At 45.0% G+C, this 26,086-nt stretch overlaps 1 protein-coding gene across 13 annotated transcripts in view; it reads right to left on the bottom strand.

The window, feature by feature from the left end:
* Window positions 1–26,086, bottom strand: part of CLEC16A (C-type lectin domain containing 16A) — a 1,403,906-nt gene that overhangs the window by 679,007 nt on the left and 698,813 nt on the right. For all 13 annotated transcript variants that reach the window (XM_040358542.1, XM_040358539.1, XM_040358533.1 and 10 more), the window contains one exon: window positions 24,463–24,563. In XM_040358542.1, the coding sequence (XP_040214476.1) occupies window positions 24,463–24,563 (101 nt within the window). The remainder of the gene's footprint in view (window positions 1–24,462; window positions 24,564–26,086) is intronic.

Raw genomic sequence — 26,086 nt, 5'->3', positions numbered from 1 at the left:
ATTACAAAATATAAAAATTCTCAGACATATCATGTTGAAATATAGCACAAAGTTATTTCAAAGTAAGATTTATATAAAAATTATGTGCATATAGATATAAATATATACAAGCCCGCAATAAAACCTTCATACATAAGAACGTCACCCACGATTGCCACCTCTGGTGAAAAAGCACATAGCAATACTACAATGAACACAATTCATAACATAGACCAGTGTTTCTCAACTCCAGTCCTCGGGGCGCACCAACAGGTCATGTTTTCAGGCTTTCCATTATTGTGCACAGGTGATTTTATCAGTTTCACTGCCTTAGTAATTACCACAGCAGTTTGATCTGAGGGAAATCCTGAAAACATGACCTGTTGGTGCGCCCCGAGGACTGGAGTTGAGAAACACTGACATAGACTACTAACTGCTATTGCCACAAAATTCATAATTCAAAATAATTTAAATACAATCATGAAAAGAAAATTACAATTAAAATCTTAAAATTAATAATCATTAAATAAAACATTTTTAAAACATTTTTTAAAAATTATAAAAAATTCCTACTATATTCCCTATAGCCCACCCTATCTATCTGAAATGAAAGAGTTCAAGTCGAACTCCACGTTCAAGCCAGCAGGAGAAGCAACTTTGAGCTCAAAAATCCAGAAGGATTCACGCCGACTTAGTTGGCGGATAAAGTGTCCTCCCCTCCATTGTTTTGACACCTTTTATATCCCGCAGAACTTCAACCCCTTTGGGTTGCGTTGATGTAACTGTCTAAAATGACGCAAGATGCTATGTGTCTTTACCCCTCTTAATACAGCTGATATGTCCCCCAACACTCACGTGGAGCGCACGAGAAGTGTGTTCCACGTACTGCAGTCTGCATTCGCATTCTAGCATATACACCACTCCTTCAGTGGTGCACGTAACTAGCTGTTTAATGGGGTATTCTACTTGTGTGACAGAAGAGCTGAAGGTTTTGCGTTTTTTTTTTACATTATTCCTTGCATGTTTGCAGGTCGCACACCTACCACAAGCATAGAAGCCAGACAAAAAGTTAAATAACCTAGGTCTATGACCCCAGGAGCAATACAATCCCTTAATGCTGGAGCCTTTCTATATATGAATTGAGGGTGTTCAGGGAGAACAGGGCCCAAAGTCACATCCCCCTTCAAAATAGGTCAATGCTTGGTAACAATTATTTCAAACTTTTTATGTTGCATATTAAAATCCAAAATCATTTTATAGTTACTAGAAGTCTCCTTAACTGAGGGGCTAAAAGGTTTATCAGCGATAATAGTATTTCTATCCATGGATCTTACTTTTTCTATTTCTTGATCTATGGAAGGCAATGAGTACCCCTTCTGTGTAAATCTCTTAGCTAATACTTGTGCCTGTGAAAGGAAGTCCGCCTCTGTCGAACAATTCCTACGTAACCTAAAAAACTGTCCTCTTGGGATGTTGCATAACCAGAGCCTGTGGTGGCAACTGTTAAGAGGTATAAAACCATTTTGATCCGTAACCTTAAAATGATTCCCAGTATGTATCAGGTTATCTTTTTTGAAAATTTCCAGATCAAGAAAAGAGATCTGGTCATGGGCCACCGTCAACGCAAGTACAATATTTTTATCATTAGTGTTCAACCTATTCATAAATAATTGAAGACTGGACATATCACCCTCCCAGACCATTATAAGGTCATCAATGTACCTTTTTATAACAAAGAAGTTGCGGGGGTTGGTCATGAAACACCACATCCTCCTCCCAGTGGGCCATGAACAAATTGGCCACACTGCAAGCGAAACAAGCGCCCATCGCAACTCCGCATTGCTGTAGGTAAAAGTCCCTATTGTACCAAAAATAATTTTTCAAAAGGCAAAAGTTTAGGCCATCTAAAAGAAATTGGGTGTGTTGACTGCTCAAGTCAGTATCACCCAGTGCCCATATAACCGAAGATACAGCAGCCTCATGACTGATAATGGTATATAACAATCCTACATCCTACAGTGATCAAAATGGTATTTTGTGTGCACGGCAAGGTTTCCAAAATCTGAATGATTTGCTTGGTGTCACGCAAGCATACTTTCATTTTACGTACCAATGGTTGAAGAAAAAAGTCAAGGTATTGTCCTAACCGAGATTTTACCGAGTCAATACTGTTGACTATAGGGCGACCGGGCGGTCGTTCAGAATCCTTATGCAATTTGGGCAAAAAATATATGATGGGTGTGCGACAGTGGAAGGGGTCCAGATAAGACACCTCTTTTTTATTCAGAATCCCCTCATTCTTACCATTCTCTATTAAGGTGTGTAGTTTGTTTTTAAACTGAACCATCAGATCACCCCTCAATAAAAGATAGGTATTATGATCACTTAAGAGTCTGGTCATTTCTTCCTGATAGTATGCTTTCCTAAGCACCACTAACCGATGAAGAGTCAAACAATGAATGGTGTGACTTTTTTACTAATAAGGGTTTTGACCTAATTAGATTACTGCTCTCTCGCAAGCAACGTAAAAAGAAATGGCTAGAGGGCCAGATCAAGGTCATTATAGATCGTATAGAACCTAGCAAAGATTCTCCTGATTTTACCTGTCTCTCTGGAGAACTAAAAAATAAACTAATTAAGTGGGATAAAGAAATACAGGACAAAAAATGCAAGAAATTTCTGCGAGATCTTAATGATTTTGGAGTTTATCATGTTTTTAAATGGCAATCTGTTAATGCCACTCAATCTGATCACTCTCAGTTAGCGTCTATGGATACTACTGAACCAGTACCAGATACACCTATACCTGCTACCCAGGGTTCCCAAATTTCTTGGGCAAAGGTTGTAGAATCCTGTCCCACGACTTCTGGGACACACACCCCCAGTGGTAGGGGACAGGGTCCATCTAAAACTAGGGGTAACTGGAAGGGTAAAAGTAGGGGTAACTATACCCAATCTGCTACTAATTATTCACAACCACCTGTTCAGTATGATAACCCTCTGTGGAGGTCTGTGCCCAATAGGGGCAATGGTCAACAACAAGGAATGGGTGGGTACCCCTCCAGGGCCCCCCCCATTATCTACTTACAATTACTATGCCCCTTTACAGGACTATTGGGAGGAACCATCTCCTAATCATTTTTTAGGTCAGGAGAGGACCCCTTGGAGAGGTCCTCCACCTCATACCCCAATGTGGGGGGGGGGGAGATTGGAGGGAACCTATGATCCCCCCCGGGCCCGATCGGAAATGGACAATCAAGTCTAAACAGGAAAAACCGAGAGGAACCAGGCGGGTAGACGAGTCCAAAAGACACAGACCATATTAGGTGCTGGGATCTTTAACTTAAGCGGTACCCCTCTTTCTGATGATGAGATGCGTGTACTGGATAAGGGTCTCAAATTTGCGCCTATTAGAAATTTGAATACATTTCAAACCGTAAGCGTCCAAAAGTACATCCGAGGTTTAAACATGAAAACATATTTTATTTCCAACCCTGTACAAAGGAACGTCCCTTTATCTTTTTCTAACCATTCTAACCTTAGGAATAAATCGGTATTTAAAGGAACACTAAAGGTACAATTTTTATTTTTTTTAAATAACATGTTCTACTTACCTCCACTGTGCAGATCGTTTTGCACAGAGTGACCCGGATCCGTGTCTTCTGGGGTCCCTCGGCGGCTGTCTCGGCTCCTCCTCGCAAAAGCTTTCCACGTTCATGCGAGCTCCCTCGCATGGTGGAAAGCTTTTGCGAGCGCGCTCCCGTGATACAGCAGCGGCCATAGCCGCCGACTGTATCACTCGGCCCCGCCCCCCGGCGCGCCGCGTCATCCGCTGTGATTGACAGCAGCGCCAGCCAATGGCTGCGCTGCTATCAATCCGCCCAGCCTAGCCAATCAACGGCCAGGCTGGGAACCGAGCAGGACGACAAGCACGTGCCCGGGACTTTCGAACGGTGAGGTAAGTAAAACGGGGGCTCGGGGGGGGGGGGGGCTGTCAGATGTTTTTTTACCTTAATGCATAGGATGCATTAAGGTAAAAAAACTTTTACCTTTACAACTCCTTTAATCCACAGTGCAATGATAATAGACACCTTGACGTGTTTAAGAATATGGTATGTAGAGATTTGGAAGAATTACAGTTTAAAAATGTTCGGGACTCCCAACATATTAAACGAGGCATTATGTCATTCGAACAAAGAAATTACATAGTTATCCGCCTTGCGGATAAGGGTGGTGGGTTAGTGGTGCTTAGCAAAGCATACTATCAGGAACAAATTACCAGAGGAAGATTTTGTTTTTGCTGAAATGACTGTTTACAGGGTATAGAGACATAAAAGTTAACCAATTCCTTTTAAAAATGATTAAAAATAGATTAAATTCAATCATATAATGTGCCTCTAGTTTCACTTTCGGTTTTAAAGGTACATACATGAAGTTCCGGGTGAGAGGTGAGTCAGGAAGACTCACAGAACAAAAACAAACAAATCCAGGGCAGTGTTTTGTTTTTAAAATGAATCTGATTGGTTCTGAGGAGTTTTAGACACGCAGTAATGACAGCTTAGACCACCGTGAAAAGCTCCCAGTACCATGGTTATAAGGAAACAGGCAACCAGGAAGTGTGGAGATCAGAGCAGAATTACAGCTACTTCAAAGCAAAAACGAACAATGAGGACATGAAACCAGTACTGCAGTAAGGTAAAGGAAGCTATTTAGCTAAAAAAAAAATTCCTTTAGTGATCCTTTAAGTGATTGTAACGGCTACCCCCTGGTGTGAGGGTCTCAGCCGTTGGAGACGTCCTTTTCCCTGGCAAGCTGCGTTATGCAGGTACCGCCGGTATATCCCATCGAACGCCCTTCCAAGAAACGAGACGTGCTACGTTTGAAGGGTCAAGCAGACTGACTTTATTTTCCACATTTTTCCTCCTTATATCTGGTTACAACTGTACAGAAACAAATGACACTCTCCCCCTCATCACACACTAAGGCTAATTACTAAACATTCTTTAATTAATAACAACAAAACCTTCACCCACTCCGTCTCCTAGGCAGACGTTTCGTCTCCGCATACAGAGACAGTGTTATCACACATAAACAGTTTTTAGCATGCATAATTATAGTTCTGAGAGCAGACCTGGGATTAACACCTGTCCATTACAACACCTTTATACAAGGACAATAGGCTGTCTCCCAGGCCCTGACGCAATTAGCATGTCACTAGACTGAGTCATAGAATATTGACTGGTTGGGGTCACAATTAACCAACATATTGTAGTCTCTCAAGATCCTGCAATTATTATCAATGTCCAGGCAGAATAGTCCATAATCCGTTACAGTGATCATAATACTTATCTTTTATTGAGGGGTGATGCGATGGGTCAGTTTAAAAACAAACTACACACCTTAATAGAGAATGGTAAGAATGAGGGGATTCTGAATAAAACAAAGGCATCTTATCTGGACCCCTTCCAATGTCGCACACCCATCATATATGTTTTGCCCAAATTGCATAAGGATTCTGAACGACCGCCCGGTCGCCCTATAGTCAACGGTATTGACTCGGTAACATCTCGGTTAGGACAATACCTTGACTTTTTTTCTTCAACCATTGGTATGTAAAATGAAAGCATACGTGTGTGACACCAAGCAAATCATTCAGATTTTGGAAATGTTGCCGTGCACGCAAAATACCATTTTGATCACTGCCGATGTAGGATCGTTATATATACCATTATCAGTCATGAAGATGCTTTATCTTCGGTTATATGGGCACTGGGTGATACTGACTTGAGCAGTCAACACACCCAATTTCTTTTAGATGGCCTAAACTTTTGCCTTTTGAAAAATTATTTTTGGTACAATAGGGACTTATACCTACAGCAATGCGGAGTTGCGATGGGCGCTTGTTTCGCTCCCAGTGTGGCCAATTTGTTCATGGCCCACTGGGAGGAGGATGTGGTGTTTCATGACCAACCCCCGCAACTTCTTTGTTATAAAAGGTACATTGATGACCTTATAATGGTCTGGGAGGGTGATATGTCCAGTCTTCAATTATTTATGAATAGGTTGAACACTAATGATAAAAATATTGTACTTACGTGGACGGTGGCCCATGACAAGATCTCTTTTCTTGATCTGGAAATTTTCAAAAAAGATAACCGGATACATACTAGGAATCATTTTAAGGTTACGGATCGAAATGGTTTTATACCTCTTAACAAGAAATGTTATTGAAAGCATACAAACGAGTAAAGAAAATAAGGTATATACAACCCCTGAGATTGCGGGAATATTCCAAGAATATTACAGGAGGCTGTATGCGATATCTCAAAATGACCCCCCTGAGAAAGGGAAAAGGAGATCAGAATATAAAAAAAAAATCTTAGAGGAAGCAGGTCTAAAAAAAATACCAGTAGATAAACTTAGTTTTCTAGAGGACCCTATAACAGAAACGGAAATTAGGAAAAACCTAAGTGAGTGTCCAATAGGGAAAATCCCAGGCCCTGATGGGCTAACAACTGAGTATTATAGGAAATTTAGTGATATCTTAGTTCCTAGGATGTGTTCTTATATGAATGGCATTGGCACTAATTGGGATATTCGTCGTGAGGCACTAGAGGCTGCAATTACGATTTTCCCTAAAGAAGGTAAAGACCCTTTATTGTGTTCCAGTTACAGACCTATCTCCCTATTAAATGCGGACGTAAAGCTGTTCGCCAAAATCTTAGCTGGTAGAATGAAGAATATCATGAATAAACTGGTACATAAGGATCAAGTGGGGTTTATCCCAGGTAGGAAAAGTAGGGATAACGGCATTAAGACACTGTTACTGATACAGAGAATAAAATATGGTAAGTCCCCAGGTCTACTACTGTCGATAGACGTCAAAAAAGCTTTTGACAGAGTAGACTGGGGATACCTTCAGACTACTTTAGAGTTTTATGGGGTAGGCCCCAAGATTTTGGGGTGTATAAAAGAGCTCTATATAACCACCCAACTGCCAGGGTTAAGGTAAATGGGATGGTATCCGGGCTTTTTGAGATGTTTAACGGGACCCGACAAGGTTGTCTCTTGTCATCCTTATTGTTTATCTTGTCTTTAGAACCTTTACTGTCTACGATTAGAAATAACCCTGACATTGAGGGGATACAGACAGATGACGGAGAACATAAAATTGTGGCTTACGCCGATGATATACTGTTATATATAGTGAATCCAACTACATCTCTCCCTAACCTTTTAAAAACTCTTAAAGTCTACGGAGAAGTTTCTAATTTCAAAATTATTCCCTTAAAATCCGAAATCCTGAATATTAGTGTGAAAGCCCAGGACGTAAGTAGATATAAAAAAGACTTCCCATTTATTTGGAGAGATACTGTATTAACCACTTACCCCCCGGAACATATTGCTGCCTAAAGACCAGAGTACTTTTTGCGATTCGGGACTGCGTCGCTTTAACAGACAATTGCGCGGTCGTGCGACGTGGCTCCCAAACAAAATTGGCGTCCTTTTTTTCCCACAAATAGAGCTTTCTTTTGGTGGTATTTGATCACCTCTGCGTTTTTTATTTTTTGCGCTATAAACAAAAATAGAGCGACAATTTTGAAAAAAATGAATATTTTTTACTTTTTGCTGTAATAAATATCCCCCAAAAATATATAAAAAAACATTTTTTTTCCTCAGTTTAGGCCGATACGTATTCTTCTACATATTTTTCGTAAAAAAAATCGCAATAAGCGTTTATTGATTGGTTTGCGCAAAAGTTATAGCGTTTACAAAATAGGGGGTATTTTTATGGCATTTTTATTAATATTTTTTTTACTAGTAATGGCGGCGATCAGCGATTTTTTTTCGGTATTGCGACATTATGGCGGACACTTCGGACATTTTTGACACATTTTTGGGACCATTGGCATTTTTATAGCGATCAGTGCTATAAAAATGCATTAGATTACTATAAAAATGCCACTGGCAGTGAAGGGGTTAACACTAGGGGGCGGGGAAGGGGTTAAGTATGCCTGGGTGTGTTCTTACTGTGGGGGGGGGGGGTGGCCTCACTAGGGGAAACACTGATTTTCTGTTCATACATTGTATGAACAGAAAATCAGCATTTCCCCTGCTGACAGGAACGAGAGCTGTGTGTTTACACACACAGCTCCCGTTCCCCGCTCTGTACCGAGCGATCGCGTGTGCCCGGCGGCGATCGCGCCCGCCGGGCACACGCACGGGAGTCGGGGGCGAGTGGGGAGCGCGCGCGCGCGCCTCCGGCGGCGCGCACGCGCCCCCTAGTGGCGGCTATACGATAGGACGTATAGCTACAGGCTCTCGCCCAGGAGAGCCGACTTGCCGCCGTATAATGACGGTGCGCGGTCGGCTACTAGTTAAAATACCTAGGTGTCAATATAACAATATCTCTTGTGTCAATTTATCAGCATAATTTTATTCCATTATTGAACGATATTAAAACCAATTTAACCACTTGCTCACCGCCCACTGTCATTATACGGCGGCAAAGTGGTTGCTTAACTCTGGGAGGACGTCCCCTTGAGGCGCGCACACGGGAGCGTCCATGACCGCCGGGTCCAGAGGCACGGCGCATCACGGATCGCGGTAAATTGCCGCTGATAGCGGCCGTTTACCATGTGATTGCTCCGTCCAATGACGGAGCGATCACATGTAAACAAGCCGGCGTCATTTGATGACGCCGGTTCCTCCCTCCTCTCTCTGTACCGATCGGTACAGTGTGAGAGGGGGGAGCGCGGGTGTCAGCAGCGCTGTGGATGGATATGTGACTATTGCAGTCACAGATCCACCCATCCCTGCTCAGCCATCCCTGCAACCCCCACCCCAATACTGTGCAATACCCCCTGCCGTACTCTGCAATACCCCTTGCTTTACTCTGCAATACCCCCTGCCGTACTCTGCAATACCCCCTGCCGTACTCTGCAATACCCCCTGCCGTACTCTGCAATACCCCCTGCCGTACTCTGCAATACCCCCTGCCGTACTCTGCAATACCCCCTGCCGTACTCTGCAATACCCCCTGCCGTACTCTGCAATACCCGGTGCCGTACTCTGCAATACCCCCTGCAATACCCCCTGCAATACCCCCTGTGCTAATACTCTGCAATACCCCCCCGCACAATACTCTGCAATACCCCCCGCACAATACTCTGCAATACCCCCCGCACAATACTCTGCAATACCCCCAGCACAATACTCTGCAATACCCCCCGCACAATACTCTGCAATACCCCCCGCACAATACTATGCAATACCCCCGCACAATACTATGCAATACCCCCCGCACAATACTCTGCAATACCCCGGGGGGTACTGCAGAGTATTGTGCGGGGGGTATTGCAGCATATCGTGTGGGGGGTATTGCAGAGTATTGTGTGGGCACAATATTCTGCAATACCCCCCGCACAATACTATGCAGTACCCCCCCGCACCAATACTCTGCAGTACCCCCCGCACCAATACTCTGCAGTACCCCCCGCACCAATATTCTGCAGTACCCCCCCCGCACCAATACTCTGCAGTACCCCCCCGCACCAATACTCTGCAGTACCCCCCGCACCAATACTCTGCAGTACCCCCCGCACCAATACTCGGCAGTACCCCCCCCCGCACCAATACTCTGCAGTACCCCCCCGCACCAATACTCGGCAATACCCCCGCACCAATACTCGGCAATACCCCCGCACCAATACTCGGCAATACCCCCGCACCAATACTCGGCAATACCCCCGCACCAATACTCGGCAATACCCCCGCACCAATACTCGGCAATACCCCCGCACCAATACTCGGCAATACCCCCGCACCAATACTCTGCAATACCCCCGCACCAATACTCTGCAATACCCCCGCACAATACTCTGCAATACCCCCACACAATGCTCAATGCTCTGAAATACCCCCGCACAATGCTCTGCAATACCCCCCACACCAATACTCTGCAATACCCCCCGCACCAATACTCTGCAGTACCCCCGCACCAATACTCTGCAGTACCCCCGCACCAATACTCTGCAGTACCCCCGCACCAATACTCTGCAGTACCCCCGCACCAATACTCTGCAGTTCCCCCGGACCAATACTCTGCAGTTCCCCCGCACCAATACTCTGCAGTTCCCCCGCACCAATACTCTGCAGTTCCCCCCCGCACCAATACTCGGCAATACCCCCGCACCAATACTCGGCAATACCCCCGCACCAATACTCGGCAATACCCCCGCACCAATACTCGGCAATACCCCCGCACCAATACTCTGCAATACCCCCGCACCAATACTCTGCAATACCCCCGCACAATGCTCAATGCTCTGAAATACCCCCGCACAATGCTCTGCAATACCCCCCACACCAATACTCTGCAATACCCCCCGCACCAATACTCTGCAATACCCCCGCACCAATACTCTGCAATACCCCCGCACCAATACTCTGCAGTACCCCCACACCAATACTCTGCAGTTCCCCCGCACCAATACTCTGCAGTTCCCCCGCACCAATACTCTGCAGTTCCCCCACACCAATACTCTGCAGTTCCCCCCCGCACAATACTCTGCAATACCCCCGTACAATACTCTGCAATACCCAGAAAAAAAAATGTGTTTTAACCACTTCCGGCCCGCCGGGTGTCATATGATGTCCTTGACTTTGTGCAGGGATATCTGAATGATGCCTGCACCTACAGGCATCATTCAGATATCATCTTTTTCAGTCGGCGATTCTCTACACCATAAGAATAATCATGTCGGCTGTTACGCCTCTTGATTGTTCTTACGGGAGGCGAAAGGGGACGTCCCCCCTCCCTTCTCCCTCTGGTGCTTCTTCTGACTCACCGCTACTATCGAAGCCAGGATCGTTTTGTTTTTCAGGCTTCCCAGCCTAGAGGCAAGATGGGTGGTCTTATTGACCCCATATCTCACTGTAAAGAGGACCTGCCATGCTATATTCCTATTACAAGGGATGTTTACATTCCTTGTAATTGGAATAAAAGTGATCAAAACATTTATTTTTGGGGAAAAACATGTCAAACCAAAATAAATAAAGTAAAATGAACAATAAAAAAATAAATAAAATTAAAGCGCCCCTGTTCCCGTGTGCTCGTATACAGAAGCGACAACTCTCATAAGTCCCGCCCACATATGAAAACGGTGTTCAAACCACACATGTGAGGTATCGCTGCGAACGTTAGAGGGAGAGCAATAATAATAGACCTCTTCTTCAACTAAAAAGATGTAACCAGTAAAAATATTTAAAGCGTCACCTATTTTAATGGGTTTTTTTTTAAAGCACAAAACCGTTTTATTTCCAAAAAAAACGCATTCGAAAAATTCCTGCAAAAATAACATGCGCAATAAAAAGTTGCAACGACCGCCATTGTATTCTCTAGGATTTTTGCTAAAAAAGCATATATAATGTTTTGGGGTTCTATGCAATTTTCTAGCAAATAAATTATGATTTTTCCACGTAGGAGAGGAAAGTCAGAATTGGTCTGGGTGTTCCAGAAAGCCTGATGGTGCTCCCTGCATGTTGGGCCTCTGTATGTGGCCACGCTGTGTAAAAGTCTCAGACATGTGGTATCGCCATACTCGGATGGAATAGCAGAATGTGTTTTGGGGTGTAATTTTTGGTATGCATATGCTGTGTGTGAGAAATAACCTGTGAATATGAAAATGTTGTTAAAAAAAAAAAAATATTGATTTTGCAAAGAATTGTGGGAAACAATGACAACTTCAAAAAACTCACCATGCCTCTTTCTAAATACCTTGGAATGTCATCTTTCCAAAAAGGGGTCATTTGGGGGTATTTGTACTTTTCTGGCATGTTAGGGTCTCAAGAAACGAGAGAGGCTGTCAGTACATCAGGTATGATCAAATTGATCACTTTTCAGTAATTGGTACCATAGCTTGTAGACCCTATAACTTTCACCCAGACTAAATAATAACCCATTTTTTTTTTTTTACCAAAGATATGTAGCAGTATACATTTTAGGCCAAATGTATGAAGAAAATTGTATTGTTTGCAAAATGTTATAATAGAAATTAAGAAAAAATCATTTTTTACAACATTTTCTTTATTTTTTCATTTATAGCGAAAAAAATAAAAACCGCAGAGGTGATCAAATACCACCAAAAGAAAGCTCTATTTGTGGGAAAAAAAGGACAAAATTTTCATTTGGTTACAGTGTTGTATGACTGAATTATTGTCATTCAAATTGTGAGAGCACCAAAAGCAGAAAATTGGTCTGGTGATTAAGGGGGTTTTTGTGCCCAGTGGTCAAGTGGTTAAACAAAATTGCTTCCAGACAGAGGTCCATATTAGGAAGAATAAATAGTTTCAAAATGTTAACTCTGCCCAAGATCCTATATAAATTACAAATGCTGCCGGTTGCAATAACAGAAGTATATTTTAAAACGTTAAAAAAGTTATTAATTAGATTTATATGGCGGAAAAATAAAGCAGGCATAAGCATGTCTATACTAACCAGAGAAAAGGCGCAGGGTGGTTTGGGGTTTCCTGACATCAAGGCATACTATACTGCCATTCACATGACACAGGTGGTTGAATGGGTTAGAGAAAATAAAGAAAAATTATGGGATAAATTGGAAAGTAGTTTAAATAAAGTTAGGTTAGGGAAGGAGATTTGGATTCCGGCACAATTTAGACAGTCAAAAGAGCACTTGTACACGATTACACGGACATCTATGTTAATATGAGATAGGGTTCACAAAAACGAAAAATGGGGATATAATTCCTTACTAATCCCACTATATGATACAAATTATTTTGCACCGAGGAAAGTAAGCTTGTCTGGGAGTTGGATTAAAAAAAAATGACGTAAAACTAAGGGATATACTGAAAGATGGTAAAATTTGTACTTATCAGGAACTTGGGGAACACAAAGAAATGTTTGAGTTGAATTGGCTGAGATACCTACAGTTGAAACATTTTGTGGACTCCCTTCCTCAACCGATCAGGCTAGATGGAAACCTGCTCCCACTAGAGCGTATGTGCCTAGCCCCGAGTGGAGGAGGCGGGATCTCACAGATCTATAAAATACTGTCGGACTAAAAAATAAGGGGCTACCTCCGTATATAAAAAAATGGGATGAGGAGTTGGCAACAGGGAATACTGAGAAAGATTTTAGGAAAATATTGAAGATGGCGCACATTACATCAACTCACTGTGGGATGATATAAATGAATTTTAAATGTATATCACACCGGATATTGCACATCGTTTTCAAGGGGAGACTTCCAGATTCTGTTGGAGGGGTTGTATGGAACCCAGAATCATGTCACACCTTTGGTGGACGTGCCCTAAAATCAATAGGTATTGGCATAAAGTTGTATCAGTAATCAAGAAAATTACTGGAATTAAAATAGCAGTCAACCCGTGGGTGTGTTTGTTCCACGGGACAAACATGACTAGTAAACAATATATGAGAACCTTGCTCCCCCATATCCTGAACGCAGCAAAGAGCCTGATCCCTAAACAGTGGAAAGATCCCGAGAGTCCAACAATGAGGAATTGTCTTGGTAAAATAAATTACATTTATTATATTGAACAGCTTAAGTTTATGGGGGAGGAAGGTGAAGGGGAATTCAAATTGAAATGGCAGGATTGGGCCGACTATAAGTTATCACATAGTTATCTAGTTCAGATGGTATAGGGTAGGAAGCGTAGGTTAGTAAAAGCTGATAAGTTAAGAGACTGAGGTTCGGAGAGAAAGGGGAGGGTTTGGGTTAGTCGACTTGGGTAAGTGCACTTTGGTTTTATTAATATGTAAACTTTTGCACTTTTTGTACTTTGCCATTCTGTGGCCATACTGGCTTAATATAAATACATAATGACTAGGGATGAGCTGGTCGTTCGACTCGAACATATGTTCGACTTCGAACATTGTCTGTTCGTACGGTCGATGAATTTCGAACAAAACGGGTCGTCCGCGCCAAATTCGAGTGATGTGCGTCGGCCCATAATTCACTGCGGCGTTGCGCGCTGATGATTGCTCAAGCATGCACCATGACCCTGCATGCTTGGCCAATCACAAGGCGCAAAAAACGAAGAACAATAATTGGCCAAAGCCACGGTGGCTTTGGCAAATTATGGCTCAGGGGGTTTAGTACACGCCCCACACTATATAAGGCTGCCTGCAAGGCGGCCTCGTGTAGTGTGTTCCGGCTTTGTTAAAGAAAAGTTAGACAGACAGTCAGTTAGAGAGAGAGAGAGAGAGAGAGAGAGATAGATAGATAGATAGATAGATAGATAGAGACACAGGGCCATATTCTGAGTATAGTTACAACGGAGTATCTCAGGACACTCCATTGTATCTCTCTTTTTTGGCCCGCGTATCTATGCGAGTGATTCCTAGAATAATTTCCGCATAGATACGCTGAAGATCCGACATGTGTTAGTCACTTACTCTGTCGGATTTTAAATGTAATTACCCAGCCGGCCGCTAGGTGGCGTTTACGTTCAGGTCTCATTTGTTTATGCAAATGAGCCTGATACGCCAATTCCCGAACGAATTTGCGTCGCGTAACTGCTGCTTACGTCGTTTGCGTAAGGTTACCCCTGCTATATGAGGGGTAACCTTACGCCAGTCCCACGTATGCCATGTTAAGTATGGCGTCAGGTCCGTGTCGTCTTTTCCCGTCGGGTACGTCGTTTCCCCAAGTCGTTCTTGAATACGACTTTACGTCAATGACGCACACGTCGGCGTCATTGACGTTTTACGCCTAGAACTGGAGCATGCGCACTGGGCTATTTTAAGCCCGACGCATGCGCAGTTCGTTCGAATCGGGGGCGCGCTTAATTTAAATACAAGCCGCCCCCTTGGATTTACGCCGGGCCAATTACACTATGCCGCCCCAAACTACGGAGCAAGTGTTTGGGGAATACAGCACTTGCTCCTGTAGGTTGGGGCGGCGTAGTGTAAATGGCTTACGCGCCGCCCGCCTAAAATGTACAAGAATATGGCCAACAGTGTCTTTTCTACCAGATAGATAGATAGATAGATAGATAGATAGATAGAGCAAGAAGGCTAGTCAGTATAGTTAAATTTGCAGTGTGTAGAGAACATATATACATCCCTAGGAGTTGTACATATATGTATACACTGTATAGCTTAGCTAAATCAGCTCTTCCTATTGTTAGGCAATTTCTTTGTGCTAGCTGCAGTGCTGGAACGTGTTGAATTGCCTGCAAGCATTTTAGTTTTAACTGAAACATAGTATGTGTGCTGTGTGTTTGCCCATAAACGCAGTCAATCATACTGCACGTTTGCTGTGTTTTTGCCCACAAACTCAGTCAATCTTACTAAAAGTTTGCTGTGTTTTTGCCCATAAACGCAGTCGATCATACTGCACGTGTGCTGTATTTTGCCCATAAACGCAGTCGATCATACTGCATGTGTGCTGTGTTTTTGCCCATAAACGCAGTCGATCATACTGCACGTTTGCTTTGTTTTTGCCCACAAACTTAGTTGATCTTACTAAAAGTTTGCTGTGTTTTTGCCCATAAACGCAGTCGATCATACTGCACGTTGCACGTTTGCTGTGCTTTTGCCCATAAACTCAGTCGATCATACTATACGTTTGCTGTGTTTTTGCCCATAAACGCACTTGCTCTTACTGGACAGGTGCTGTTTATTTCTGTTTTTGTCCTGTGCAGGCTATTAAAATGTCTGGAAGGACAACAAAGAAAGGCAGAGAGTTACGAGAGTAAGCAGGTTCTGCATCTGGAGGCAACGCTGGTGGTGGACACGGTGCATCCTCTTCAGGACGTGGCCGTCTGACATGCTTGTCATTGTTTTCGAGAGCTGGCCGTGTTGAGCCTCAACATGCAGAGAAATTAGTAGAGTGGATGACCAAGCCGTCCTCATCCTCCTCATCCTCTCTCACCCAGGCTGAACTTAGTTTATCTGGCAAAGCAGCTGCCAAGGTGTCCTCTCCCTTGTGCACAATGGCATCACACAATCCTTCCCTAGTCCCACCATGTCCTCCTGAGGAGTCCCCCGAACTGTTTCAACACAGTGTTGGGTACATGCTACATGAAGATGCGCAGCATTTTGAAGGCTCCGATGATGGAACACAGATAGAGGAAGGCATTGATGTGAGCCCAGAGAGAGCGGGTGCCCGAGAGGGACAGCAATCTGGCAGTTATGTTCCCCCAGGTTTTCGACAGTGATGAGGAGGGAGGGGATGATGAGGTCACTGACTCTACCTGGGTGCCTGATAGGAGAGAGGAGGAGGGAGAGAGGAGGAGGAAGAGGCACAGGCACATCTCCAAAGAGGCAGGATGCCCTCCAGGGGACAGCTTAAGGGCAGCACACCAACTGTATTACATCGCAGAGCTACGCATGTGCAGGGCGCTGATGCGTCTCAACGGTACTGCAAAAGTTCTTTGGTGTGGGCCTTTTTTGAGACACGTGCATCAGATCGCACCGTTGCTATTTGCAACACATGTCTCAAGTGTATCTCGTGTGGCCAAAACCTCACCCGCTTGGGCACCACATGCTTGACCAGACATATGTCGACCTGCCATTCAGTTCGTTGGCAAGCATACCAGAAATACCCACACCAAAGACCAAAGCGGACTTCCCCTTGCCCTTCTGTGACCTCCAACCACACTAGACCCCATGTCCTCTCTGAAGCCTGCACTGAAGGTGTAGAAATAGGTGTGTCACAACCTAGTAGTGGTAGTACATGCGGGCAATCTACTGATAGTACCAGACAAATTTCCCTGCCCCAGCTGATGCAGCGTCGAAAGAAGTACGCTCCCAGCCATCCACATGCCCAGCGGTTGAATGCTAGCTTAGCAAAATTGCTAGCATTTCAACTGCTACCTTTTCAGCTGGTAGATTCTGTCACCTTCCGTGAGTTTGTGGAATGTGCAGTACCTCAGTGGCAAGTACCCAAACGCCACTTTTTCTCACGGAAGGCGATTCCGGCTCTCTACCGGCATGTGGAAGGCAATGTCCATGCCTCGCTGGACAGGGCGGTCAATGGTAAGGTGCATCTTACCGCTGACTCATGGTCCAGCAGGCATGGACAGGGACGTTACCTGTCTTTTACAGCCCATTGGGTGACTCTGCTGGCAGCTGGGAAGGACGCAGGGCAAGGTACAGTAGTTTTGGAGGTTGTTCCGCCACCACGCCTCCAAAACACTACTACTGGTTGTGACACACCTCTCCCCTCCACCCCCTTCTCTTTTTCTTCCTCTGTGGCCTCTTCCTGTGGTGATGTTTCCTCAGAACCAGCCGTGCTCCGTAGGCGTCTGAGGGGCTACGCAGGAATGCAGCCCAAGAGATGCCATGCGGTGCTAGAGCTGGTGTGCTTGGGAGACAGGAGCCACACTGGGGAAGAGGTTCTTTCAGCTCTGCAGGGGCAGGCTCAGAGGTGGTTGACGCCACGCCAGCTGAAGCCTGGAATGGTGGTCAGCGATAATGGCACCAACCTCCTCTCTGCCCTGCAACAGGGAAAACTCACCCATGTGCCCTGTTTTGCGCATGTCCTGAATTTGGTGGTGCAGCGGTTCTTGGGCAGGTACCCGGGCTTACAGGATGTCCTGAAGCAGGCCAGGAAAGTCTGTGTGCATTTCCGGAGGTCATATAATGCCACTGCTCGGCTGACAGACCTCCAAAGGGAATACAACCTGCCCAAGAACCGCCTAATCTGTGACATGCCCACCAGATGGAACTCTACGTTGGCCATGCTGCAGCGGCTGCACACGCAGCAGAGGGCCATCAATGAGTACCTGTGCCAATATGGCAGCAGAACTGGGTCAGGGGAGCTTGTTTTTTTTTTTTTCACCACGCCAGTGGGCCTTGATCAGGGATGCATGCACTGTCCTGTCACCATTTGAGGAGGCCACGAGGATGGTGAGCAGTGACAGTGCATGCATCAGTGAGACTGCCCCTCTTATTCACATGTTGGAGCACACACTACGTGGAATAATGGACAGGGCCCTTGAGACAGAACAGAGGGAGGAAGAGGAGGACTTCCTTACCTCTCAAGGCCCCCTTTATCCAGACGGTGGTCCTGCTTGCCCACCTAGCACACAGGAAGAGGAGGAGGAGGAGGATGATTGTATCAGCAGCATGGAGGTGGAGCCTAGCACTCAGCATCAGCAGCAGGAGTCTTCAAGGGATCATTTACAGTCCCAAGGAACACATGGACTTTTACGTGGCTGGGAGTAGGTGGCTGTGGATCCTGTCTTCCTCAGTGACCCAGAGGACTGTGCCCCGAATGCCTCTGCAAACCTACGCTGCATGGACTCCCTGATCCTGCAAAGCCTGCGTAAGGATCCTCGTGTACGTGCTATCAAGGAGAGGGATCATTACTGGCTGGCAACTCTCCTTGATCCACGTTACAAGACCTTATGTTGCCATCGCAGAGGGAGCAGAAGATGAAACTTCTGCGGGAGGCCTTGCAGAAGGGTCTGTGCAATGCGTTCCCAGAACCGGGGGGATTACCAAAACCTGGCCCTGGACAACGTGTTGCTGAGGCTTCGGTGAGTCACAAAAGGAGCGGTGGAGAAGGTGGCCGTCTGACCGATGCGTTCAGACAATTTTTTTAATCCGCAGCCCCAAGGTATGACCGGTTCCAGCAACCATCGCCAGTGTCTGGTTTACATGGTCCGGGAATACCTAGGGGCAAGATCCGACTTGGACACCTTCCCCACCGAAAATCCTCTGGCTTACTGGGTCTTGAGGATGGATCACTGGCCAGAGCTTGCACAATATGCAATTGAGCTACTGGCTTGCCCTGCATCCAGTGTTCTTTCAGGACGCACATTCAGTGCTGCTGGATGCTTTGTGACCAATCACAGGGTGTGCCTCTCCACCGACTCTGTTGATCGACTGACCTTCATCAAAATGAATCAGGCTTGGATCAACACCAGCTACCAAGCACCTGATGCTGAGGTTACTGAATAATAATTTTTTGTTGAAATGTCAGATCCCTTTGAGACTGCGTATGCTGATGCTCAGTGACTGTCATGTTATGCTGCTGATGGAATATCCTTCTCCTCCTCACTTTTCTTACTGATAGCTAGTAAGAAATGTTGTGTTTCTGGGCTCCGCCACCAGTGCCTAAGGCCTAATTTTTGTGCCCCTGTTTAACAGGGGTGTTTAATAATTTTTGATGCAATACTTTGCATGTGGCTCCTTGTTGTGCTCCAATTACAGTTATTGGGAGGGGTTGCAGTGTTGTGTTGTGCCTAAGGACAAATTTTTCTGCCCCTGTTTAACAGGGGCGCCTAATAACAATTTTTGATGCAATACTTTGCATGTGGCTCTTTGTTGTGCTCCAATTACAGTATGTTTGAGGGGTGCCCTTGTTTCTACAATTTTTCTTTCACCAAAAAATAATGGCCCCCCACCACCCCTAAAATAATTGACATATTGTTGCCACACAGCACGTGCGCAAGCAGTATTGAATTACTTTTTTCTTATAATAATCTCATGTTATGCAGGGACATTTATAAACATGTGCCACTACTATAGACACACAGCAGGTGTGATATTTAAAGGAACATTTCATTTTTTTTCACTTTAAGCATCATTAAAATTGCTGCTCTGGAAAAAATGTCCGTTTTTAAAACTTTTGTTTTCATTGATACATGTTCCCTGGGGCAAGACCCGGGTTCTGAACGACGTTTTCCAACATTAAATTGAATATTGGTCTTTAAAATGAGCGTTTTTGAATTGGAACGTTCGAGTCCCATAGACTTCAATGGGGTTCTAAATGTTTGCGCGAACCCGCGGTCTGTTTGAACGTTCTGGTGCGAACCGAACGCGGGTATGTTCGGCTCATCCCTAATAATGACATAACAAACAAAGCAAAAAAAAAAAGTAATTTCCTACCAGCGTATGAACACAAAATTGATTAGGTCTCCGGTCAGTGTTCTCTGAGTGATAAAAAAAAAAAGAATAAAAAAAAAAACAGTTGCCACCACAGGCTCTGGTTATGTAACATCCCAAGAGGACAGTTTGTTCGGTTACGTAGGAATTGTTCGACAAAGGCAGACTTCCTTTCACAGGCACAAGTATTAGCTACGAGATTTACACAGAAGGGGTACTCATTGCCTTCCATAGATCAAGAAATAGAAAAAGTAAGATCCATGGATAGAAATACAATTATCGCTGATAAACCTTTTAGCCCCTTAGTTAAGGAGACTTCTAGTAACTATAACATGATTTTGGATTTTAATATCCAACACAAAAAGTTTGAAAGAATTGTTCCCAAGCATTGGCCTATTTTGAAGGGGGATGTGACTTTGGGCCCTGTTCTCCCTGAATGCCCTCAATTCATATATAGAAAGGCTCCAGCGGGGGGCGTGGCTTGGACATGGCCAAGTGAGGCAGCCTTTTTCTGGAGCTCCCGGTCTGAGCCCTCCAATGCCGGGCAAAACACGCTAAAATACCGGTATGAGCGCCACTAAGAGACACAGAACCAGGGCAGTAACTCGGGGGACACCTGTAAGCAAACCAGCGGGCTTAAAACAGCGATTTTACGGTCTGTTCCAGGACAAATCGTCGGGGGCCAAGGCTACTGCACTGTGAGGCCCTGCATGTGGCATGCCGCAGAAGACTCAATCCCCTGACGGGACAGAACGACCTACGGAAAGAGCCTCCAGCTATCCGGAGGCATCTGCTGCGGAGCAGTTCCCTAGCTTGCTAAGGATGGACGACCCACACTCCCCAGAGGCCCCCGTGCTGGAGCGGGACATCAGGGCCCTGTTACAGGCACTCCTGACCCGCACGGATATCGAGGCCCTCATCCTCCCACTGGAGGAGACCCACCGCCGGGACATTCAGGAAGTGAGGGGGGGAAGTATCCTGATGGAGCGCAGCTATTACTGAGCGAACCAACTCCATCCTGAACTTTTGCACCTTGACAAAACAATTGAGGGCCTTAAGGTCCAGGATTGGACGGACTCCTTCCTTCTTGGGGACTACAAACAGATTGGAGTAAAACCACTGAAACCATTCCGTTGAGGGAACTGGCACAATCACTCCCCTGCCCAGTAGATCCTGGACAGAGCCTTCCGGCGATCCGGAGGAAGCTGGAGGTTGGAAGGAAAACATCTGTTTGGTGGACAAGAGAGAAACTCCATCTTGTACCCAGAGGAAACTACTTTGCAAACCCAACGGTCGGAAATAAGGGACCTCCACCGAGCTGCAAATTCGCGAAGCCGGCCCCCCACCCGAGATGTGGGCGGGGGCAGACCTTCATGCGGAAGCAGGCTTGTCCGCAGGTTTGTTGGGCTTGCGGTACCAGGTGCGCTTATGCCCCGCAGCGGGGGTCTTAGCACCTTGCAAACTTTTCCCCGCCGCACTGGGCGCACAAAAAAAACGCTTGGGGGTAGTAAAGGAGGGCCCTTGCCTACGGTGAGGCTCCTTGCCCTTCCCAGACTGTGGGAGCAGTGTGCTCTTACCACCTGTGGCATCCTTTATGTCATCCAGGGACGCCCCGAAAAACCGCTCACCACTAAAAGGCAAATCCACTAAGGCCTTCTTTGAGGACTGTTCCACAGACCAGCACTTCAGCCACACAAGGCAGCGCAGTATTACCGCATAGGTGGAGGCCCTGGAAAGCAAGGGGAGCGTATCCAGGACCGACTCACAGACGAACCTCAGACCCTGAACCAACTGTTCGGCCAGGTCCTTACAGGTCTCGGAAGCATCCTGTGCCTCCAGCTCCTGCAGTAAAAGCTTTGCCCTTTTGGTCAGAGTCTGCGACACCAGAGTCCCGGCCAAAACCGGTCGCACAGCCGAACCCACTACTGTGAACATGGAGCGGGCCACAGCCTCCACTCCCCTATCTGTGGGGTCATTAAAGGCAGGAGCCCCTTCCACAGGCAATGTGGTGGCTTTGCTCAATCTGGACATGGGAGGGTGCACAGACGGAGGAGAGACCCACTTTTTTAAAAAATCCTCCTCAAAGGGATAACGGGTCACAACGTATTTTGGAACAGCAAAAACTTTCTGTGGCGTATCCCATTCCTTGTACAATAATTTGTCCAAATAAGGAACACAAGGAAACACTTTTGCGGTTTGCGGAACCCAAAAGGGACTGGCACATCTGGTGCCTCCGCCAAATCCTCAAGTTTTTGAGTATCACACACCGCAGAAAAAAGAGCCCCAACAAATTCCTTATCAGCAACTGACCCTGTAGTAGAGTCATCCTCACTGTCCGTGTGGGTAAAGCCCGCATCATCTGACACAACAGAACCAAAGCCAGACGCAATAGCAGGGCCTGATTCTGTGTCAGAGACATCCCCAGAAGCAGGCTCAGGGAGGGGGCGCTTTTTACCCCCCATCTGGCCACTAGCTGCTTCAAACCTGGCGAGAAACGCCTCCAGGAAAGCGGACATTGCCTCAACAGATGTGGCAGGGGCAGGGGCATCAAGGGTTAACTCAGGCATGTGTGGGGCAGAAGTACCAGGTTCAGGCTTCATAATGCCCCACTGCTGTGTCCCCCGGCACTGCAAGGCAGAACCACCCACTGGTCACCTCCTGGCTGCTAAAAACAGAAGTAGAGGCCACCAGGGAACTCACCACCCCACCCGTGGCAGCGTGAGCTGAAAAAAACCTGAGGTGTGCACTGAAGCTGGCTGCGCTGCGTCTGGAATGATTTTCGATTGTTTGCAGAGCTAAAACAGCCACACGAGGCCAAGACAAATTCAAAATGGCCACTGTTTGATGCAAAAAGCACCAGCGGGCTACAAGAAAATGGCCGTTGAGCTATGTAAACCGCGACCATGGCAAAATGGCGGCTGTTGCGCAGTTTAAAATACCCCCAGTGACGCAACAACACAGCGCAGCACACAATAACACCTGCACAGTCAAAAACACAGCCCCTCACATACACACGGACCCGGTGGTAATAAAGAGACCCCCCTCACAGCCGCTACCCTTATGGGGAAGGAGGTAGAGAAAAAGGGAGAGAGGAAAGCAGGGCGGACCCTCAGTCGACCTTCCCAGAGAAAACACCAGTCATACCACCTTGCCAGGGCAAGGGGCTACTACTTACCCGTCCTGCGACCACCGGCTGGAGGCATCCCAGACAGAACCAACGTCCACTAACGGCATGGCTGTCGGCCAGACACACTGTGACAAGGCCATAGAGACCGGTCATATGTGTGTCCTGGAACACCCCTGGAGCAATGGGGCCTGTCGTGGACGACCCAGAGCTGAGGGCCGGCACACGCTCGATGGCCAAACATGGGGGGACTACAAGAGTCAAGACCCAGCCTGTCACCCAGTCGGCAGTTGATAGAAGAATCCTAGGATTCAAAAATGCAGGAACAAAACAATAAAAGGCAAAAAAAAATCGCAAAAAAATTCCTGAGTACACAGACTCCAGAGTGCCTATCCTCTCCTGACATTAGGCAGAAAGAAACTGGAGCTGCTGAGGCAGGGTGTGGGTTATACCCGGGGAACCACGCCCCCTGGGAGGAGCTGCACTGAGGAAAGTGTTGTCAACATTTAAAGTGTTTTTTTTCTGCCTAACTCTCCTGGAAGGAAGCGGATATAACCCTAAGGTCAAAGGCTGCTGTGTCCGTCCATGAACGGAAGAGAAATATTGTTGTTTTTTTTCAAAAGTGACGGTCTTTTTTTTGTTTATAACGCAAAAATTAAAAAAATAAACCCAGAGGTGATCAAATACCACCAAAAGAAAGCTTTATTTGTGGGAAGAAAAGGACGTAAATTTTGTTTGGGTACAGTGTCGCATGACCGCACAATTGTCAGTTAAAGAGATGCAGTGCCATCGCTTTGTCATTAAGGGGCTTTGGTCATTAAGGGGGTAAAATCTTTCAGGGATGAAGTGGCTAATCAGATCCTACACACAGAATTATATTTTCCCTAAAGGCAACTAAACTGACCGCACCTAAACGTACAGTGTAAATGGCACCACTGAGAAATTCTTACATGAATTTGTATGCATTTAAAATGTCCTCTTACTGTATATAAACAGAGGGTTGGTGGCATAAATGTGAATGAGACCACAGATTCCGGATGTTGCAATGTTTACCTAGTTACATTAGTCCAGGTTACATCAATGTAAGTATGTATGTGCCATAACAGTGAGATCCCTGTGGAAGCTGAAAATCATGAGAACACTTTGCATTTTCTTAATGAATTGACTAGAGGAAGTGGAGAGACAGGTGGGTGCAATTGTGATCTCCTCCTCATCCAATCAGATAATACTGGTTAATTATTGTGTTTTTTTTAATCATAATTAGATTAAAACATGTCAATGTGAAAGAGTATATTTCTATTGATCACTGTAGGAAAATGCACTGTAATTTGATGATCTATGACAATATAACAAAAACTTCAAGGGGTCATGACTGGTTATGGCCATTTGTTATTATTCAGCCTGCCTTACACCACACCTAATATGCTATGAATAAACTTGTCACACATATATTGTGGGGGTTTTAACCATTACTTACCTATATTATGCGACATAGCATAAAGTAGACACAAGACAAACAAAGTATAATAATCATCTTCACTGCATTCCAGTGTACTGTAAACCATGTCAAGGAAGGGTCTGTGAAAACACAAGTTTAACCACAATTCTCAGAAACAGAAAACTTAGGACTTCACAAACTGAGATTATATACTTGAAATATTTCAGAGGAATCTGCATTAGCATTTTGGGTAACTGTCACACAGCACTACTTTAACCAAATGCCAACTGTTGTGTGCCAATTTACGTTGACAGAATGGCACAGGCAGGCAAAAGGGCATGTTTGTGGGTCCCGCAAACTCAATGTTGGCTGGTGGCCTGCGATTCCGGTGAGGAGAGACAGAACGGTGAGATGCCTGTGTAAACAAGGCATTCCCCTGTCCTGCCTAGCAACATGACAATAATCTACTGCTCCCTGTTATTGGGATCTAATATGCTTATTGTGATTTTTTTTTTTTTTTAACAAAATACATATCGGCCTAAACTGTGGAACTTTTTTTTTGTTTTTTATATATTTTGTTATGCTATTTATTATAGCAAAAAGTAAAACACAATATAGTTTTTTTTTTTTTTTTAAATTGTTGCTCTCTTTTTGTTTATAGTGCAAATAATAAAAACCGCAGAGGTGATCAAATACCACCAACAGAAAGCTTTATTTGTGGGAAAAAAAGGATATCATTTTTTTTTTTTTTGGTACAATGTCGCACAACTGCACAATTGTCAGCTAAAGCAATGCAGTGCCGAATCGCAAAAAATGCTCTGGTCAGGAGGGGGATAAATCCTTCCATGGCTGAAGTGGTAAATAATGATAATCATTTTGTTGGAATGGATAAATAAAATGTAACCTTTTTTTTCCTGCTGCAAAAAAAGTTCCTCTTAGTTCCAGTACCAGTGCCAGTTAATAGAACAAAAAGCCAAGGTATTTGGTCATGTGATTTCTGCTAATGGGGAAGATCAGAGTTAGAGGAATGGTATTATTTCATGGCAGTATTTCATTCTTTCCATTACTTTTTATTTATCCATGTCTGGAGACAGGGTTATCAGTCCAGTATAGGTCCATGTTAAGGCAAAAATATTAAATTAGAGAGTAATGTGCAAAAGTATTGAGCAGGTGTGAAGAAATGTTGTAAAGTGAGACTGCTTTCAAAAATATATATTTTAATTGTTTATTTTTATCAATTTACAAAATGCAATGAACAGAAGAAAAATACAAATCAATGCAACTACCCTTCGGCTTCAAACCAGCATCAATTCTTAGGCTCTATTCACACTAATGCATTTGTTGGTACATTTAACATTTCGCATTTTGCAGAAATGCAGGGAAATTGTTTAACATGGGTTCCTATGAAACATGTTCACATCAATGCATGTTTGTGCTTCTGCGTTTTTGGAAAGGGTTGGGGACTTTTTCCCCATAAAATGCAGCATTTTGCATGTAATAGAATTCAATGGACCCAAATCCAAAAAGCAAGTACTGAGATTTTTTTTTTTTTTTGAACTTTAAGGTTTTTATTTATATAGAAAAAAGGAAATGTATACAAAACATTGCCAATTGGGCATACCCTGGCTCAATATACAATCATAGATATTAAAGGAAAGAGAAG

Source organism: Rana temporaria, chromosome 6, assembly GCF_905171775.1.
Source record: "Rana temporaria chromosome 6, aRanTem1.1, whole genome shotgun sequence".
In the NCBI taxonomy this organism is placed as follows: domain Eukaryota; kingdom Metazoa; phylum Chordata; class Amphibia; order Anura; family Ranidae; genus Rana; species Rana temporaria.
The sequence above is the reverse complement of the archived record's forward strand: the minus strand, read 5'-3'. Positions and strand labels throughout refer to the sequence as shown.